Below are 21,347 nucleotides of genomic sequence, written 5' to 3'. Positions count from 1 at the left end.
GAACTGTGGTGTTGGAGAAGACTCTTGGACTGCAAGGAAATCCAACCAGTCCATCCTAAAGGAAATCAGCCCTGAATGTTCATTGGAAGGACTGATGCTGAAACTGAAACTCCAATACTTTGGCCACCTGATGTGAAGAACTGACTCATTGGAAAAGACCCTGATGCTGGGAAAGATTGAAGGCAGGAGGAGAAGGGGACCACAGAGGATGAGATAGTTGGATGGCATCATTGACTCAATGGATATGATGAGTTTGAGTAAGCTCCAGGAGTTGGTGATGGACAGGGAGGCCTGGCATGCTGCAGTCCATGGGGTCGCAAAGAGTCGGACACAACTGAGCGACTGGACTGAACTGAACTTCCCTGTCCCTTGCTCACTTGGCTACATGAGCTTCCTCTTTGTTTCTCAGGGACTCCAAGCTCACCCCTGCCCCAGGATCTTTGCACTTGCTTTCTCCCTTCTGCTGGGGAATGCCTCTCTGAGACTTTGCTGGCCTGTCCGATTATTCAGATCTCAATGGTCACCTCCTCAACAAGTCCTGGCCGAGTACCCCATCTGGAGGAGCTCCGTGCTTACTTGCTATCACACCCATGTAGGTTTCTGCTGAGCATTTCCCTCCTTCTGAAATGGCCTCCTTTACAAGTGCCCTTATTTGTAGTCAGCCTTTGCTTTTGGACTGAGAGTTCTGAGTGATCCAGGGTGCTGTCCACCCCCTGCCCCCAGGAATATGTAACTGATGCCCTGTAATATCTCACTGAACAACTGAAGGGGACAGAGCAGAGCCTGCCCTCTTGAGCCCAGAGCTGAAGCAGTTTTATAAGAGACGCCCGCCTGGAACCAGGTATGTTTCCTGAGCCTCTTGGCTAAGGTCACCCCGGTGGGCAAAGAACTAGCTTGTGTCTGACCAGGAATCATCAGGCCCTGGAGCTATGTGAGCATCTGTTGCCAAGGTCACATGTCCTCCTGAGAAGTCCCAACGGGTCCCATCTGTAACTGGTGGCAATTAGAGGGTTTCTACCAGGTGTGATAGCATCACTGACTCAGTGGACACGAATCTGAGCAAACTCTGGGAGACAGTGAAGGACAGGGGAGGCTGCTGTGCTGCAGTGCATGGGATCGCAGAGTCAGACGCGACTGGGCGACTGACACCAGGTCTGAAGTCGCCCTCTGGAGGGGATGGAGGTGGTGGGCTTTTGGAAGCTCCCCTCCACCAGCTGGTGCAAACTCGCTGGAACCTGCAGAGGGAGCAGGGCTTGGGATCAGGGTCTGGCAAGAGCCCTGGGCCTCACCAGCCTTGGGGTGCGTCCTTCTAGCCTCCTCCAGGTTATTCATCAAACCTCCCATATCTGAGAGGCCGTCCTTGGCCCCACACTGAAACTGCTGCCCCTCCTTCCAGCACCCCCCACGGCCCCTCCCTGCCTCACCTGGCCCCCCAACACTTACTGCCCTCAGACAGTTCACTTATTTGCATGCTGCCCATTGCTCCACACCGGAACGGCTCCAAGGGAGCAGGGATCTAGGCTTATTCTCTTTACTGTTGTCTTCCCAAGCCCAGAACAATGCCTGGCACAAAGTGACAACAAACATCTGCTAAATTAACACAAAAATGTATCTCACTCTTTGTGTTTCCACATAACTCAGGAGCCCAAGTGGGTCTATGTTCACAATATGTGTGTATGTGTTGTGTGTAGTGAATTAAAAAAAAAATCTGACTTCAAATGGCAGCTCCCCAGCACCTTCTAGAGTCTGACACCAGCTCTGCGCCGTCACATTACTTGCTGGTCCCTGAAGGCCCTGGTTTGGCAGCTCCTAATATAACCTAATTGTTGAGACAGTTCTAACTCAGCCCTGGGGTAGAGGGCGGTGCTGCACGTCCGTAACAATCACGATTAACGAGGTGACTGTCGTCACGGACTCTGCTTTACGCACTGTGCTGGGCACACGGCTTGCCTGTGCTACTTAATCCTCCCTGCAAACCACTTAACAGAAGAGGGAGCCGGGAGCAGGGAGTTAGGTGCCTGGTGAGCACTGCAGAGCCGGGGAAGTGGGGTGGGATGACTTGAGCCCAGCGTGTTTGATGGTGGAGGTGGGGGTTTCGTGTCACATCCAGGAAACGTCCTGTGGACACCACGCAGGGGCGCTGATAACCCGGGAGGGACACAGAAGTCCCTTCATGCTTGTTAACTCTCAGCTTCAGTGAGGCTCAGAATCATCCCCGGGACTGTCATTTGGGTCCCCACATCACTTCAGCTGACGCACCAGCAGCGACCGTGGTTCGGGGTCAGTCACGTCACCAAGTGCCAGGGACCCCAGTGTGGGAAACTGATTCCCATTCACTCCTTCTGATCAACTCCAGGAGAAAGTCTTGGGTGGGTGCAGGGATGTGGTCACGTCCTTAACACTCACATGCGTCCTATTTCAAAGGGAAGAGATGAGGCCACCCCCTTGGAGCTCTGGGTGGGCAGCCGTATTAGCTTAAACTTGATTGCATGGTTTAACTTTCCTTCTACTTAGGGCAAGTGATGCTAGCTTCTCATTTAGGGTAGTAGAATCCTGTTCTCAAAAAATAATTACAGCTGTTTCAAAAAACAGCAATACACTGGCCCACGGACACAGTGAAAATTGTGGAAGGGTGAGGGAATGGCTGGCGTGTGGCACAACCCACAATTGTCTGCCCAGTGACGGTATTGCCAAGAGACACCTTGGGTGTCCCCTGAGGTCCTCTCCTCTCCCCTCGTCTGTTGTTCCACTGCTAAGTCATGTCTGGCTCTTTGCGACCCCATGGACTCCTGCACACCAGGCTCCTCTGTCCTCCGTTATCTTCCAGAGTTTGCTCAAACTCACGTCCACTGAGTCAGTGATGCCATCCAACCATCTCATCCTCTGTTGCCCCTTCTCCTCCTGTCTTCAGTCTTTCCCAGTACTGGGGCCTTTTCCAATGAGTCCGCTTTTTACATCAGGTGGCCAAAGCATTGGAGCTCCAGCAACAGTCCTTCCAATGACTATTCAGGACTGATTTCCCTTAGGATGGACTGGCTGGATCTCCTTGCAGTCCAAGGGACTCTCAAGAGTCTTCTCCAACACCTTCTTCACAGCTCAAAAGCATCAATTCTTCGGCACTCAGCTTTCTTTATGGACCAACTCTCCCATCCTTCAGTTACTCAGGCAATAATCGTGGCTTCTCTCTGGTCCCATCTTTCTGTTTCCACACCCAGCCCATCCGCAGAGCCTGCTGCTCTTTCTTAAAGGACACCCACACTCAAGAGTCTTGTCGTCTCCTCCCTGAGCAGGCGGTCATCCTCTTTCCTCTGAATTAGGTCCACTGCTTCCTACCTGGACTCTCGCCGTTTATTTCCAGAGGAGTAGCTGCAGTGGCTCTTCCCAGCATCATCCATGGCTCCCACTCACCCAGAGAACAAAGTCTGAGGTCGAGCGCAGCCCCTGTGGGCCATGCTCCCCATTTTTCCCTGCCCTCTGTGGTCCTTGCCTCTCCTTACGCTTGCCAACTTGCTCCTGCCCCAGAGCCTTTGCCCAGGCTGTTCTTCCTGCTGGGGATGCCTTTCCCCAGCAATCCCAGGGCCTGGGTTCTCACCCCTCCTTATTTTCACTCAAAAGTTCTTTTCTTGGGGGGAGGGGTGATGTACAGGTAGGGATTAAGAGGTACAGACTATTAGGTATAAGATAAACTGCAAGGATATATTGCACAGCACTGGGAATATAGCCAATATTTTATAATGAGTATAAATGGAGCATGACCTTTAAAAATTGTGACTCACTATACACTATGCCTGTAACTTATAATATTGTACAGCAACTACACTTCAATTAAAAGAAATAGTTCTCTTTTTTCGTGAGGTCTGCCCTGCTGACCACATCCACAATTTTCTCCTTTGTCGCCAATATCTCACATCCTCTTTTTACGTTTTACGTTTTCAACTCCGCGTGTGTTGATCTAACATACTATATCTCAGGTTGGTCAAAAAATTTGCTCGGGTTTTCCCACAGCATCGGCTGGCAAACCTGAATGAACTTTTGGATCAACTCAACACTCTGGCACATTTACATCTTCATCTTGCTGGTCACCCTCTCTGCAGCCCTGATGTCAGTGTCATGAGAGCTGGGACCACTGACTACGCCCCACGGCCCTGAGGTCTAGAACAGTGCCCAGCACATAGTAGGTGTTCAATAAATGTTTCTCGAAGGCATGAGTCTAGGGCAGTCCAGGCAGAATCAAACCTTTGCCTGCTCTTCCCAGACCGAGAGGCACAGAAGGAAGTGCCCGGTAACGAGGACTTGGCCTTGCTCGGGCTCTAGAGACTGCAGAAAGGACAAAGCTGGCCGCCCACCGACCTCTCAGACCCCCCTGGAGAGCAGGGGTCTGCCACCCGGTGAGTAATTCACCTGCAGTCAGCAGCCCTGGATGCTGCGTTGGCAAAAGGCAAACAGCCTGTGGAGCTGTTTCTTATTTGTAAGGGGCTCCAAACCAGGGTTGCCACGCGCCCCTCAAGTCATAGGAGTGATGGTCTGCTCTTTCCAACAGTTCCCTGCATATGTCTGCTTGGGGCGCCCGCGCCGGCCCAAATAATCCGGCTGCAGGGAAGCCGTGTCAATCTGCTATTAGAGCACAATCTAACGATGCCCTAAATGACAGCCGCATCTGGGCGTAAGCAGTGCGACATGTTAAACCTCCCCTCGGGGACAGTAACCTGCTTGATGAGAATGGTCACAGTGACGGGGCCCGATAAATCCACATCTGGAACGGGAAAGCATATGATCTAATCTCCTTGCCCGGCACAGCCCTCATGCAGATGGACAGCTCTGAGGGGGAGGGAAGGGGCTGGAAGACCAGGCCACACTGAAATAAAAAGGCCAGCCAACCAAAACTCCTGTCATCTAACACACGCCTGGGGACACGCAGACAAAAACACAGCCGGTTTCTTTCCGTGATCACACCTTCCTCCCTTGCCAGGGTGAGGTCAGTCTGACACCTTTCTCGGTGACTCCGGTAGACTGCGGAGGCCCCCTCCCCACCCTGATGACTTAAATTTTGGTGCCCAAACCACGCACCTGCCAGAAGCATGGTGTATCCCCCACACCCTCATCTGCCCACTCCCTTTCTGTTTTTTTTTTATTTTCAGGGGGCTTGGGGGGCTCTCAGTCTACCACCTGGGCTATTATTTATTTGATTTGTTATTTTTCTTTAATGTGGTTTTAAAAATTTTGTTTTCAACCCAAGTGACAATGTAAAATTCTGGATTTGATGTGCTTAGATTTTTTTTTTTGGAAGCATATCAAAAGAGGTTTGTAAGTGGTAAAAATCAATGTTTGTCAACCTGTCACATAAGATGATTTTGTGCATGACCTGTGTCATACACAGAAAGGCATGTGGGGAAACGCTGATTTAATGTGCACTTCTAGAGGTCTGGGTCAGGGCAACCACCATCTCTGGGGACTCAGCAGGTGCTGGGGGCTCTCAAGATTCAAAACATGACCCAATTTTGGCCGTTCCTGGGACTTAGTGGTTCACGTCTACTTTCTGTCCTAGAAATCTATGTCAGTTGAGAGGAGACATACCCTACATGCCCCCTCCCTAAGACAAAATTCCGGAGCCCCCAACTTGGGTGGCATAACAGAGGAGGCATCGGTTTTGATGGATAACTAAGACATATGCTTTCTGATCTTTGTTTTCTTGAGAGGTAAACACAGTATGTGATGTCAGACTCTCCTTGGGAAGGTTGTGGGAGGTGGGACATGGTTAGCCAACCTAGGGTCCTGACTTAAATCAATGTTTAACCATTGCTATTTCCTACCTAGACTATTGTAGAATTTTAATTGAGATAAATATATGCAAAGCCTTTAGTTCAATGCTTGGCATACAGAAAAGATTCAAAATATGTTAGCTTTTAAAAATGTAAATTACAGATGCTCCCAACTATATATAGTGTAGCACAGCGTTCACAAATCGAGCGCCTCTGGTGGGCTGCAGTCCATGGGGTCGCTGAGAGGACATGACTAAGCGACTTCACTTTCACTTTTCACTTTCCTGCATTGGAGAAGGAAATGGCAACCCACTCCAGTGTTCTTGCCTGGAGAATCCCAGGGACGGCGGAGCCTGGTGGGCTGCCGTCCATGGGGTCGCACAGAGTCGGACACGACTGAAGCGACTTAGCAGCAGCAGCAGCAGGACAGGCTCTTGACTGCATGTGTTGGATTTAGGTCTGCTCGGAAGTGGTTAAAAATCTGAATTAATTGCTAACTTTTAAGTTTTATCCGGGAGATTTCACATCAATCCGGATTTTAGGCTTAGCATGAAAATACACAGATCTGGCCTTGATGGGCACACAGGTAGGTGGATCTGAATAGCCAAGGCTGGTTTTAGAAGGGCCCCCCTCCAGTCTGCATGGCCCCCATCAGGCCCACTCCCCTCACCTGCAGTACTGGCCTGGCCCTGCTGCACTGGGTTTGCCCCTCTCCAGGGGATCTTCCTGACCCAGGGATCGAACTTGGGTCTCCCGCATCACAGGTGGATTCTTTACCATCTGACCCTCAAGGGAAGCCCTTGCATCCCTTAGCTGGTTCTATTCCAGCTGAACTGATCAGCTAAGTAAACTCGCAAAGCAACACCGTGGCCTGGAGACCCACAGAAAACAGGCTTTAAGGGAGCAGAGAGGGGTGGTAGGTTTGGGTAAAAGCTGGAACAGAGCCTTGCCCTGGACAGGCAGGGGGGCTTGAGCTCAGGCCACAGGTGGGGAAGCACGTGCGTCCTGTAGCAGCCTCCAGCCGCTGGTGGCCACCTGCCAGGCTGGAATTTAAGCGACAGCCCTCGACTGGCCCTCAGCTGGCCCTTGAGTGTCCCTGGATGACCACACTGTCACTGGCTCAGATTGTGAGCTGCCAGCTCGTGGCAACACCTGCTGAACGGCCACATCAGGCTGGGCCCCATAAGAGCGATGGCCCCAGAAGCGCTCTGTCCCCAGCAGCGGGGTGAGGGGAAGGCCTGGGAAACAGACAGCAGCAATCAGAGGCCACCTCCGGCCCAGGGACTCCACTGCCTCCTTAGCAGTTACATTCGACCCCCTCCTTCTGTTGGAGCGTTCTCACTGCTGTCAGTTGGCAACAAGTGCTGTGCCTGCAACTCAATCCAGAAAAATCCACTGGATTCCTGGGACCCGTTTCTCAGACGAGGTTTCCTCATGGTGGTGGCAGAGGAGGATCAATTCCTGACCCTTGGAGATTGCTAAATAAAATTAAATATTATTCTTGATTTCAGTGATAAAAATCCAAGGCTTAACACTGGTTCTTAACCCCAAAATCAGTTAAAGCAGATGTTGAAGAGGCAGTATTGGAATTTCGTTAATGAACACTAGACTGAAAAAATGAGAAATATCATGCAGTATTTTTTTTTTTCCTGCAAACCAGAGCCAGCAGAAGCTTCTGGGAAAAAATTCCAACTCAGGCTTTCTCAATGGAGGGGAGGTGCCCTGGGGCAGGGCGGGTCATGGGTATAACAATGGTGCTCAGCAATGACTGGCAATTTCTGCTCAGAGGAGCTCCACCCAGAAACGTCCCTCTTGCCAATAATTTTCCAACTTGCTACCCCTGCCAGAGGCCATTGCCTCAATGAGGCAGCCTCTCCAAGGTGTTCTCCACATTTTTCAGGGTGGGCTAGAGAGTCAGTCACCCAGCCACCGTCCTGGTGGGTGATGTTGGCAAAGCAGCTGACGTCTGTTTCAAGTCTGAAAACCCATCCCTCCTCCCCCAGTCTCCCATCTCGGTAAACGCACCACCATCTGCCCAAGAGCTCAGCCAAAAACCTCAGTCATCCTTGATTCTCCTTCCCTCCCCTCCCACTTGTGCTCCATCACCAAGGCGTGCTGACCTTCAAAACAAAACCTGCTCATTTACCCCCTTCCCTTCAGCAGCACCCCCAATCACCTCCCACCGGGACAACTGGTCTATCAGATTCTGTTCCTGTCCCCCACTTCTTCTCCACCGGCAGCCAGAGCCACTGAAAGCATGAATCATGTGTGCTTGACCTGCTCAGAACATTTCAGTTACTTTCCATTGGCCTGAGAATAAAATCCAGACCTTCCTCGTCTCTTCTCTGCCCTCACCCCTATCCTTCTCTCCTCTCCCTCCCCAGGTCCAGCTGCCCTCCTCCAAGTGCTCAGCAGTTCCTCCCGGTCTGGGATGTTTCTCCCCCAGGCCTCCAGTGAACATCTCCTTCTCAGGGTGCCCATCACTTAACCACACCCACTGCTGGAGTTGCTGCCCCTTCCTGGGACCCCCGCTCCTGATCTCTGGTATGGCTGAGACCCCAGGTTGCCCGCCAACATCTGTTTCCCCTTCTTTCTTATTAACAGACCCTGATTTTAATCTTCAACACACCCCGCTAGGAAACTGCATTTCCTAGACTCTCTTGCAGCGGAAGCAGTTCTCCCTTTAACCTTCTGGATCCACCTTCTGCTTAGTTCTCCAGCCCAGGGATCTGACCTGGATGGGCTGTACTGACTAGTGGCTTCATATTCTGGCTTTGGCTGAGTTTGGATGATGGGGGACCCTGGCAGGAGATCAGCAAAAGGAAGCGCTAAGATTAGGGTCTGGATTCCTCCATCTCACTCCCTTGGTGTCAACAGAGGGTGAGAACTCCCACTGAGTGGCCCTATGACTCGAGGTTTCCAGGAACCTTTTGCTGCCCTCACCCCCTTGTTCTTGGAGTAGAGACGACCCAACTGTTACTAACTAGCCTCGAGTGCTACCCTATCATTAGTGATTTCTCCACACTTGCTCACACCTTAGCAAAAAGTTAATCCCTCCTTGAAAAATCTAGGTTTGAATGTGTCCTGTATTTCTTGCTGAGATCATGTGACTAATTAAATAAGTTCTGTGTTGTAGGTGATGTCTGGGAGGAGTAAAGGGAGCTGACTTGACTTAAAGGTCCATTCTCTTCCTTTCTGCCTCTTCCTCCTTGCTCTCTGGAATATGGCTGTGATGGCTGGAGATCCAGCAGCCGTTCTGAGTCATGAAGGTGACCTTAAAGATGGAAGCCACACCATAAGAATAGTAGGGTACAAAAGTAGAGAAGGAGCTTGGGTCCCTTATAATCTTGAAGGCAGCACGCTGGCCCTGAACGGCCAACTTCCAGACATTTTTATGTGATTAAGAAGCAAAATTCTGTCTTGTTTAAGCCACTGTTATTTTATATTTTCTTTCACACGCAGCCAAACCTAATCCTGATACACTTAGCTTCCAAAATTTAAGTGATCTCCTAAATGGTGCTGAATTTAAAAAAGATCTTGCAGGAATGTGCTTGGCAAGTTGAACAGCAGGGTGGGTCCAACTAAGTCTCTCTTCCTCCTCAATGACCTGCATCCACATGTTTTTCTAACACCAGTGAGCGGCGGCAGGAATGTCAGGAGCTGGTATCTCGGAGAGGCTGAGTTGGAAGTTACCACCGATCTGGCGTCCGGAATCTGGGCACACTATCCTAGGCTTCCAGCCATTTGGCTCCTGCAGAGCACCCAAGCCTGCAATTTAGAATTGATTTCTGAATATCAGTCTGCAGCAAGGGTGTGGTTTCCTTGTGTTCACAGATGGAAAGAGGCAAACAAGTGCGCCTGGCCAGAGGCCCTCCAGAGCAGCTTTCTCAAGTCAAGCTCTCCCACAAGACAGCCCTCCAGGCTGCAGGCTTGCCATTTGCAGGATCACCAGCCCGTCTGAGCATCTGGAGAGGGTCTCCGACCCAGGAAAGCACGAACCAGCACATGATCTGCATGTAATTCCCACCCCCACCCCCCATTCCTGGCCCATCCAGGCCGGGGCCTCCCCACTTGAACTTCTGACTCTAAAGGTTGACAGCCTTGGACTCTAGAACTGAGCTCTAGATAGCTTTCCCCATCTCTGTAAATAGACAATCCACTCCCCCCCACCCAACCCCCACCAGAGGTTCAGGCCAAAACCTTGGAGTTATGCTGGACTCCTCTCCCACTCCACATCAGATCGCTAGCACATCTTGTCAGCGCCATCCTCCAACTCTAGGTGGCATCTGGCCACTTTGCCTACTCTGGTCTGAGCCGCCAGGATCTCGTGCTTGGACCACTGCAGTAGACTTCTGATGGGGTCCATCTCCTGCCTGGACTATTGCAGCAGGCCCCTCACTGCTCTGACTGCACCCCTTCAGTCTATTCTCCATAAAGTAGCCAAAAGGTTAAAATTAACACAGAAGTCACATGATGTCAATGTCCTTCCCTAGTGTCCCTGTCACTTAGAAAGTCACAGCCCTCCCCCCGGTGCAAAGACCCTGCCTAAGCCGCTCTCCCACCACCATCCGTAGCCTCTCAGACCTCACCTCTCCCTGGCTCTTTTGCTCATGCTGGTCTCGCACTGTGGCCATCAGCTGCTCTGTGAGCCTGCCTGGACTGCTTCTGCCTCAGGGCCTTTGCACCCACTGCTCTCTGCCTGGAACGCTCTTCCTGGGGGAATCCCCTTGACTCATATTCCCTAACCTTCTTTATCCAGATACCCCCTTCTCAGTGATGCTGCTCAACATAAAAACCACAACTTTCCCTTTCCCCTCCCCTACTTGCTAACTTCCCCTCCTTGCTGACTTCCCCTCCCCTTTTTACTATCTCATATATAATTGGGTTGGCCAAAAAGTTCATTTGGGTTTTTCCATATGGTGTTCTTAAAAACCCAAATGACTTTTCTTTTTTCCAATCCAATACATATTTTACATATCTTTTAAATGAACTCTTAGCCTAGAATGTAAGCTCCCTGAGAGAAGAGGTTCTGCCTATTTCGTTGGCTGCTGGATTTGCTTGGCACACTCCAGGCGCTCAATACACATCTCATGAATGGATGAGTCTGGTCCGCCCTTTGGGTACCTGGCTTGAGAGAGAGCCCTACGAGGGAGCTGTGGGCATCTTCTGGATTTGACAGCACTCCAGCCATTCCGCCCGCTTCTGGCGCCAGCTCTTGACATTGTTTTTTAGGGCATCACCCCTACCTTCCTCTCCCAGTCTTCGTGGCTCATGTGAGGGCTGGCCCCATCCCTGGGGCTCCAGGATATTAAGTCCTCACCAAGAAGGTTAGATTCATAGATCATCTTCCTCCAGATGAGTAAACAGAAGCACAGAGAAGTCAAGTAACTTCCTCAAGGCCACACAGTCAGCAGCAGAATGAGAGTCTGAACCCGGCTGTTTCATTAGAGAGTTCTTATCTTTACGTCTCTATTGGAGTATTTTCATTGAAAGATATTCTGAGAGACAAAGGCTTTTTCTGAACGGTGAACATCTGATCTGCAGTTCCTGTAGTCATGAGTGCCACACCCGAAACCAGCAAACTGACGAGGTCTCTGAAGGCACTTGCTCCTACCTGGTGTGGATCCCCAAGAAAATGGGCAGCGAAGCATCAATGCCTGATATTTGCAGCCCGACTGTTTCCATAACCCTCAGACCCAAGAGTTACTGCCAGGTGCTGTCCATATAAGCAAGGCCCCAACATTCAAAACCTGTGATCAGACTCCAGAAAATTTTTCTCTTTTCCAGTCACCATCCTGCTGATTAGGTCAAGGAGAAAGTCTCAGGGAGGGGCTACTTCCTCTTGAACTCCTCTCTCAAAACTGCCCATCACCTTTTATAACAAAGCCATCCTGGCCTCAGCCCCATGGGAGGCAGCATCTTGCCGAAATATAAAAACACTGCTGTTCTTATTAGACTTGGTTTTGCAGTGACCTTTTCCTGCAGGCAGTGAATACTAGTTTTTCATGTACAGTCATAATTAAAGCTTCCTTTTCAAATAATACTTAAGCTTCAAAGAGTAAGTCCAGTTCAAGTAATAGAACAGACGGCTCTGGGATATTGCAAATATTCTCTTGCTCCAGGCAAGGACCGTGTCCAGCTCATCTTGGTGTCTCAGAGCCTGTCCCGGCCCTGGAGGCTCACCAAGGGTTTATCTGGATTGAATTAAACCAGAAACCCAGGCGGATTCCACCGGTTTCAAAGCCTATTTGAAGGACACCATGCAAATGAGACCTTGGCTTCCGTATGTGTCTCCCTGTTCTACTCTCCTGGTGAAGATGGCAGCCAAGACTGTACCGATCTCCAAGAGTCATCCAAACACAGGGACTGTCCCCCAAAATATATGGATAGTGGAGACCACTTTCTGACCAATATGTCCTAGAACCTGGCCCCCTGGCAATGGACACTTCCTAGTGACCACTCAGGGAGGCACGTCAAATGCATGTAGGGAAAAAGGAAAGAAAAAAATCAAGATCCAGCACCCCCCTTGCAATCAGTTCAGAGGCAGGAAGAGCCCCTCTTCTGTGCTGTGTCCCATACCAGATCTCTCATCCAGACCCTAATTAGGATGGACGGCTCTTCTCCGCCCCGGGACTGGAAGAAAGCCTGGAATTATCTTAGTCGAGAAGGCTCCAGCCCCGAGAACTGTCAGAACTGCCGCCTGGATGAGCAGAAAATAGCAGATGATAAATTTTTTAGGACCACCCTCCGCGTGCCAGTTGTTGCTGACTGTGAGATAATGTGCTGGCCTTTTGGGGAGCATGCATTATTGATCTGGGTCTGTCTGGTGGTTTATAAAAAGCACACCCTCCCCCCACCACCACCTTGCCATCATCCCTCACCCCCTGAAAGCAGCACAGCTTCCTCCAAACGCTGCTGGAGGGACTGGCTCCTTCACGGAAGGGAAGACCGATCTGGGCAAGTGGGTGCTAAGGGAGGAAACTGACAGATGTCACTGAGCACGAGGGCTCCAAACCCACTGCATCCACTTCCTGGAATTTATCTTTCAGAAATCCTCGCTCGCCGATGCAAAGATACATGTATAAAAATGTTCTTGAGGACGTCGCTGGCGGTCCAGTGGTTAAGAATCCTGTGCAGGGGACATGGGTTCAATCCCTGGTCAGCAAACTAAGATCCCACATGCTGGGGGGGCAACGAAGCCTGTGTGCCGCAACTACGAGCCTGTGTGCTCTAGAGCCCACACACCCCAACTAGAGAGAAGCCCGTGGGGAACCACAAAAGTCCCGCATGCCACGCCTAAGACCTGACACAGCAAATAAATAAGTGAATATTAAAAAAACATTTTCCTTTGACAACAGTATTGGTAACAGTGAAAGCTACTGACAAACACACCCCCAATCTAGAAACCACTCAATAGCCATCCCAAAGATGGGTTAAGTAGAGTTGTGGTTAAGACCATAGGCCCTGGGTTCAAATCTTATTTGGCCACATCCTAGCTGTGTGGCCTTGGACTAGTGACTTAGTTTCTCTAGGCTTCAGTCTCTGCATTCAAAGGAACAGGAGCGATCTAGGCATTTTAAGTTCGCCCTGGTTTTCTGCGCTTTCCTCTCTCCACATCCTCATCACGCCCAAAGTGCCTTTCCTTATATCTGCATGTGCTTTGTTTGAGAGTCACAGGTGCAAACCTACAATCGGATTCTGACATTAGACTTAGATCACGCAGCTGCAGCAAAAATTCAGTGCTCCTAAGAGTGGATGTTCAATCATTAGCCTTGGTTCAGGTCAAAAATCTAGGATCCCCTTTTATCCTCAGCCCCCCTCCCATCCACCCATGCACGTCTTCCGGATTCACTGTTCCTGCCCTGGTCCCAGCTCCCATCCTCACCTGCTCCGGTATGGTCCTATCCTTCTACCAGCACCTAATTTCAACTAACAGCCAGAGGGATCCTACTGGAACCTAAGTCAGGTCACAGCCCTCCCTTGTGTCTATTCCACTACAAATAAACCTCAAAATCATCACCATGACGACAAGGTCCCACACAACCTGGCCTCATCTCTCGCCACTTACACCCCAGCTCTCACCATTCCAGCTCACAGGCCTTCTTTCTGTCCTGACCCACCGAGCTCATTTCTGTCTTTGCCTTTCCTGTTCTCTCCAGCTGGAGGGATCCTCCCCCAGCCCCTCTCCTCCCAGCACAGTGCACTTAATCAATATCTATTGAATGCATGAATAAGCGTCCGGGGAGTCTTGAATTCTCAAGCATAACTCTGATGAAGACAGCTTGAGGGACCCCACGAGGCATGACCAAGGTGCGCTGAGGTCAGGTGCTGCCTGTGAGTGCTCTTTGCAGAATTCTGCCAGAAACAAAACTCACGGCCCCATGGCCACATTCTATAGGCTCCCCACGGTTATCAAATTTGGCTCATGCTAAATGCTGCTGGGGAGCTGTTCAGTCACTAAGTCGTCTCCAACTCTTTGAGACCAAGTGGACTACAGCATGCCAGGCTCCTCTGTCCTCCACTATCTCCCTGAGTTTGCTCAGATTCATGTCTATTGGGTCAGTGATGCTATCTAACCATCTCATCCTCTGCTGCCCCCTTCTCCTTTTGCCTTCCATCTTTCCCAACATCAGGGTCTTTTCCAGTGAATCAGCTCTTTGCATCAGGTGGCCAAAGTAGTGGAGCTTCAGCATCAGTCCTTCCAATGAATATTCAGGGTTAATTTCCTTTAGGATTGATTGGTTTGAGAAACAGGTATCCTATGCGTCAAACTGTCAATAAAAGCCTTAGGCTATGATTGCTTCTGGCTGCAAATTGTTTTTGCACCAATCAACTCGCTGAGAAAGATCTATACTTGTGATCATTAATACAAATCATTAAAAAGGAGTGGCTTGGATGCATATAAATCACCTTTTCTTGGTGCTTAAAAGACTGATTTCAAAAAGGGTGTAGATTTGCATTGGGATCATCACCACAATCTTATGTTTGACTGCAAAGGCTTTTCTGGTCAACCTTTAAGTTTGTTGCCCCCGACAATATTGAGTTTCCCTTTGACAGTGGACAGAAGCTAAAAGCCCGCCCCTCGCCTGGTCAACTGTGGCGCTCCTCAGCACAACCCCTGGGAGCCTTCACAATCTGGCCCCCTTCCTTCTCTCCAGGGTCATGTTATGACCCTTCCCCAGGCTCTGGCCACATCTGTCTCCTTGGTCCTGCCTCAGGGCCTTTGCACATGCTGTACCCTGTGCTTGGAAGGCTTTGCCCCAGATTTTCACAGTACAAGGTAGTATTGACTACCATGTCTATCATCATCACTGTTAGTAAGAGGGGGAAATCCAATTTATAGGACAAGGAAAACGCACAGGGGCTTGTATGCTGTGTCGTACGGCAGACACACGTGGCTACTGAGCACTGGAAAGGGGGCTGGTCCTGAGCTGTCCTCTAGGTGTACATGCCAGATTTCAAAAGCAATAAAAAAATATAAACTATGCCAGAAGACTCTTGAGAGTCCCTTGGACTGCAAGGAGATCCAACCAGTCCATTCTGAAGGAGATCAGCCCTGGGATTTCTTTGGAAGGAATGATGCTAAAGCTGAAACTCCAGTACTTTGGCCACCTCATGCAAAGAGTTGACTCATTGGAAAAGACTCTGATGCTGGGAGGGATTGGGGGCAAGAGGAGAAGGGGATGACAGAGGATGAGATGGCTGGATGGCATCACTGACTCAATGGACGTGAGTCTCGGTGAACTCTGGGAGTTGGTGATGGACAAGGAGGCCTGGCGTGCTGCGATTCATGGGGTCACAAAGAGTTGGACACGACTGAGCGACTGATCTGATCTGATTCCATTAATGATGTTTTTATATTGATTACATGTTAAGATGACAATAAATTAGATATATTGGGTCTTTAAAAAATTAATTTCCCCAGCTTTTTACTTTTTTTCCAAAAAAAAAAAAAAGTGTAGCCACTAGGAAATTTAGAATTACTTATGTGATTTGCATTTGTGCCTCACTTGATAGATCTCAAGGGTAGCGCTGTGTGGGGTTTAATGTGGAGAAATGGAAATGGTAAAATCAGTGAATTCGAAGGGGGAGAAGACACAAGTAAAGGAGAAACGGGGCTGACGCTGAGAGACACCCCCAAAGGCAAGCGGGACATGTAAGTGGAATTTGACCCCAGGAGCAGAAGGTCCAGCTGGTTGACTCTGGGGGCCTCACTCCTGGTGGCCTCATGGATGGAGACTTCTCATGTGAGTGAAAATGTGGTGAGAGGTGCCTCATGAAGATGAAGGTGTCCAGCTGGGTGGAGGAGCCCAGGGACTCGCTTAGGAGGGAGAGGGAGGTGGCCAGGAGGGTTTACACAGTGAAGCAAGGACACGACCGGGGGAGCGGGGGGCTGTGTGAGGGATCAGGGAGGGCGTCCTGCTGTAAACGAGCGCCATCTCCGCAAGGGCCCTCCTCCTCACCTGCTCTACCTGGAGCCCATAGGACCAGAGGGGAAACAGTTCAGGATGAGAGGCGACCATCCCCACCCTCCTAAGCCACCATCCCTGTAAACTGAGTCAGGTCACTAGCAATAATGGCCACCCTCCCTTTCCCGAGATGCCACCAAGGAAGGCTGAGCCCGCCCTTCCTTGGGTTAAGACTGGTGCCACCTGTTAAGATGGGCGGAACAGGGGTGCACATTTGCAGGGGTGTGTGCACACACACACGCTGCCCAGGCTGGCTCCCCCTTTTTGTTCAGCATCAGCTCAAGTATCACCTCCTCTGAGAGGCACCCCCTGATTACTAATCCAAAGTAGAATTCACCGCAAGCCAGAATCCTCGACAGTTACCCCAGAATGTTTCTCCATTCTTGAAATTATCTTCCGTATGAACTAGCAATGACCTTGATTATCTGTCTCCTGCATTCCATGAGACAAGAGACGATGCCTGCCTCACTCATTACTGAAGTTCCAGGTCCTAGAATGTGGCCTGGAATGTGGTAGGTTCTCAGTAGAAATTGGACAACAAGTCATCAACTGGTCTTAACATCTCTTTTCCTTAGGACTTTGGAGGAATCTAGAAATGGTTCTTATTAGGAAAACGTTGGAGGCCCCTAACCTTGAGAACCCAGCTATGCATCCCCGTGTGCAGGGCCACCCCTGGGACTCGGTTCAGTCCATTAGATGTGAACTCTGCAGGGTCAACCTGAGCATCTGCATCAGGGGCCCGAGACCCGGCACGGCGAGCCTGGGGGATGCCGCCTGCCAGCAGCTGGGCGCTTACCGAGCTCCACGTCCTGGTCGTCCGTCAGTACCAGGATGATGTTGGGACGAATGTTTCTGCGATCCCTCTGAAACCTGCCTTTCAGGCGGTGGTGGGACAGGAAGGCCGCACTTCCGTCCAGTAGAGAGAAGACTGCTGCAGAGAGCAAGCAAAGCAGGATGCCGGCGGGGGCCATGTTACGTTTCCGCGGACTCCCTTGCTTCTGGAGGGATGCAGGAGTCTGGAGCTGTGCTCCGCGGATTTGTTTCTCTTCCCTCTCTACTCACAGACCTAGAGGAAGAGGAAGCGAGTTAGGCCACAGGTTGCATGATGGTATCTTCGATGGCTTCTGGCAGGGGCGGCGAGAACTTCTTTGATCAGTGATAGCTACAGCGGAGCAAACACCCAATTCGGTTAAAGTTGCAAGAAAAGTTATTTGCAACTGGCTCAGGCTTTCCTGGCTGGCAGGAAAGCCTCCGGACACCACTTCTGCAGACAGCATCCCTCCCCTGGACTCAGCCATCCTCTGGATATGTCTGTGTGAGCCCAGGTCCCAAGTCAGGTAGTCGGCCTGCCTCCCAACCCTCCGACCAACACAAGAGAAATCACTCCACAGTGAAAGGAAAGGAAAAAGCCTGGGAGAGCAGAAATTTCTGGTCATCTCTTCTCTGCCAGTGCCAAGTGCCGCAGAGGATGCAGAGATGAGCGGATGCACCCCCAGCTCTCAGGTACGTGTGATTCGGGGAGACAGGTCTGGACCAGCCAGGCTGATCTGTGGGCTAGGCGACTCTGTATTTCAGTCTTAGCTCCATCACTCACCAGCTGGGTCTCCCCATCAACAAGCCAGTAAGGAACCTCAGTTTCCCCATGAATAAAACGGGGATATATGACTGTTGAAGAACTCAACCCAAGGTGGGGGGTGTTCACAAAGGTCCCCTGTCAGTAGGTCCTGTGATGGGGTAAGATGTCCATATTGGTTTTAAGTTGCAAAACAAAATGACAGCAGAGAAAGCTGAGAGCTCAACAGCGGAGGGAAGAGAAGCGTCAAGTCCCCTGTGACCCTGGTCAGCCCCTTGACTCAGGACAGATGGGGTCACCAGTAAAGGGTGGGAGAAGGAAGGCGGGGTGGCTAACCTGGTCTCAGGCAGGTCTCAGGTCTCGCTCTGCTCTTTGCTCTCTGCAGTCATTTTTTTTTTTTTTTTTTTTACTTCTTGAGGAAATGAGCCTTCAACTCCTGTCCAGATATAGACCTTTTGGTCTCATCTATTTAAAACGAGGGAAAGAGCGAACAAGCAGACGTGTTGGGAGGAAACCAAGCTTGTCGGCCTGAGTCACCGTCCCCACGACCTTGAAGGACTCCTTCTGCCCCTGCTGTCACTGGGAACCCTGCCTCGCCCCAAGCCAGAGCTCAGGGAACTCATCGAGGACGCCAGGGTCCTCAGCAGGGGGTGTGTGGTCTGTGTGACCCCACCCGGGGATGGCACCAGCTGCCTATGAGGAATCCCACTTCCTCCCCAACCTGCTGTTCCCACCTCCATCCTCTCAGAGGCAGCCAGCAGGGTCTTCCTAAAATTCAGATCCAAACATGCAACTCACAAGGCCTGGGTAAGGCGAGACCAGGGAGGTTCTCAGGCTCCAGGTCTGAAGGGGCTCTCACTCTAGGTGGGCAGGTGTAAGATGATCAGCTAACCTTAGTCCCAGCCCTGTCACTCACCCATTCAGACCCTCCCCTGGCTTCTCAGGGCTCAAGGTACAATATGCAAACTCCCAACAAGCCTTATGGGGTGGTGGTGGGGGCGTCCAGCCCTGCCCACTTCTCCCCCATCCTCCCAATTGTTCTCAGACGCATGGCTTTTTTCTGTCACTCAGACAAGACTCTGCCTTCCAATGTGGGGGCTGCAGGTTCAATAGCTGGTCTGCGAGCTAAGATCCCACATGCATCCCGGCCAAAAAACCAAAACATAAAACAGAAGCAATATTTGTAACAAATTCAGTAAAGACTTTAAAAATGGTCCACATCAAAAGAATCCTTTAAAAAAAAAAAGGCATAAGCACAGTATTTAGAAAAAGAAAACTTTCTACCCAAGGATAAATAAAACAGCCGCATCCCTTCCCTGTAGAACTAACCACACAAAGTCAAAGAGAGCAGAAATCGGGCTGCCCCATCTAACAGCTTCTGGTTCACATTTAATGCTCTAAGCTGAGCCCTGGGCTGGCGGCTCCCACATCTGCACTGTCTCTGCGGGAAATTAGCAGGTGTTGAAAGGCGACAAAGCACATTAGCACCATCGGGAGACTTTCTGCTGGAGGTAATGGGAGGCTTGAGAGGGTTCAAAGGAGACACGCGGAAGATTCTAGTGGTCCTTGAATTACCCCGGATCATGGGAGGGGGTCCTCGAATCATGTTATCAGTCCATGTCCCACCCCTTTCTGGGAAACAAAGAAGACTGCTTTGTGCTTTGCACTTGAAATGTGCTCTTGACTGGTATACCAGTTGGCCCTCCAAAATGGACATTCACAAAGCAAGCAGGGAAGCCTGGCGCGCTGCAGTCCATGGGATCGCAAAGAGTCAGACACGACTTGATGACTGAACAACAGCGAAAGCAAGCAACCCAATCACAAAATGGGCACAAGACCTATATAGACATTTCTCCAAAGAAGACATACCGATGGCCAAGAGGCACATCAAAGGGTGCGTCGAGTCGCTAATTATCAGAGAAATGCAAATCAAAACTACAATGAGGTATCACTGCATGCTTTTCAGAACAGCCATCATCAAAAATCTACAAAAATTAAATGCTGGAGAGGGCATGGAAAAAAGGGAACCCTCCTGCACTGTTGGTGGGGATGTAATGTTGCACCACTGTGGAAACAGTATGGAAGTTCCTTAAAACCTTAAAAAAGAGTTACCATATGATCCAGCAATCCTGCTCCAGGACACACACTTGGACAAAACTATAATTTAAAAAGATACACGCATTCTATGTTCATAGCATCACTGTTCACAATAGCCAAGACATGGGAACCGCCTAAATGTCCATCGACAGATGAATGGATAAAAAAGATGTGGGATATATTATACCATGCAATACTACTCAGTCACAAAAGAGGAGGAAGTAATGCCACTTGCAGCAGCAAGGATGAACCTAAAGACTGTCACACTGAGTGAAGCAAGTCAGAGAAAGATGATGATCATTTGGTATCACTTAACGTGGAATGTAGAAAACTGATACAAATGACCTTGTTTACAAAACAGAAGCAGACTCACAGACATAGAAAACAAACTTATGGTTACCCAAGGGGAAATGGGAGGGGTTAGGGACACATTAGGGGTGTGGAATTAACAGATACACACCGCTATACATGAAATAAACAACAAGGGTTTACTCTATAGAACAGGGAACTATATTCAGGATCTTGTTACAACCTATAGTGGAAAAGAATCTGAAGCTGTACACCTGAAACTAACACAATATTATAAATCAACTACAGTTAAATTTAAAAAATGCACATTTATGTTCCTTCAGATGGACAATGAATGATAATAGGGAGAGAATTTCTAAGGGAAGCCCTACAAACAGCAACTCTCATTTTACGCATATCAACTTGTTTAATAAGCATATATGCCCATCAGTATTATACCCATTTTATGGATGAACAAGCTGAGGCACAGAGAATTATGATGAAAACACTCTCCCATGATCGTATGGCCAAACAAGGGGGCAGAGATGGGGTTCAAACCCAGTCTGGCTGGAGTCAGCAGCTCAACAAGAACCTCCTGGAAGTAGATTTCTGGGTAACTTTCTACAGGTCTCCCAACCTCAGTTTCCTCACTTGCCTCTGAAGCAGCAGGAGGCCAGGTGCCCTTGGAGGGTCTTTTTGGCTCTGGGCCTGTGATATGGAGGAACAGGGGGCCTGGACCAGACGGGGGGTGGAGCTGGGGGATACGGTTGGCTGGACTCTTCCTGGGACCCTTAGGCTGTTCCTCTCTGCTCCCGGGCAGCTCTAACCTTCCAGCCAGGATGCTGATCCTCTGGATGGGAGTCAAAACTCCACGACCAGAGATCAGAGAATAACAGGAGCTAATTACTTCATCAGCTCAAGTCATCAGTAGGTCGATTTTTGATGAATTCCCCCAGCTCCCACTTCCCCTGGCCTGGGGCCAGCCTCTCTCTGGATGCTGGAGAAATCAATTAAAATGACGCAAGGGATTCTGCCTCCATTTTTCTCCTTCTTAGTAAAGATTCAGAGAAGCTGAAGTGAGAGCATATCTGGTGAATCTGCGCAACCCTAGCTGAGTGACACTTTGTCCATCCCTCGGACCCTTCTGCTTATTCCCACCAG

General features: G+C 50.1%; 1 protein-coding gene across 16 annotated transcripts in view; it reads right to left on the bottom strand.

Annotated features, from left to right (window-relative positions):
• Positions 1-21,347, bottom strand: part of SULF2 (sulfatase 2) — a 126,167-nt gene that overhangs the window by 80,291 nt on the left and 24,529 nt on the right. For all 16 annotated transcript variants that reach the window (XM_086331497.1, XM_086331504.1, XM_086331510.1 and 13 more), the window contains exon 2: positions 17,025-17,294. In XM_086331497.1, the coding sequence (XP_086187623.1) occupies positions 17,025-17,199 (175 nt within the window). In that variant the 5' untranslated portion in view covers positions 17,200-17,294. The remainder of the gene's footprint in view (positions 1-17,024; positions 17,295-21,347) is intronic.

Source organism: Bos grunniens, chromosome 13, assembly GCF_055505025.1.
Source record: "Bos grunniens cultivar Pamir isolate PY7600 chromosome 13, Bosgru_T2T1.0, whole genome shotgun sequence".
Taxonomy (NCBI): Eukaryota; Metazoa; Chordata; class Mammalia; order Artiodactyla; family Bovidae; genus Bos; species Bos grunniens.
Note: the sequence above shows the minus strand (reverse complement) of the source record. Positions and strands in the feature narration are given on the sequence as shown.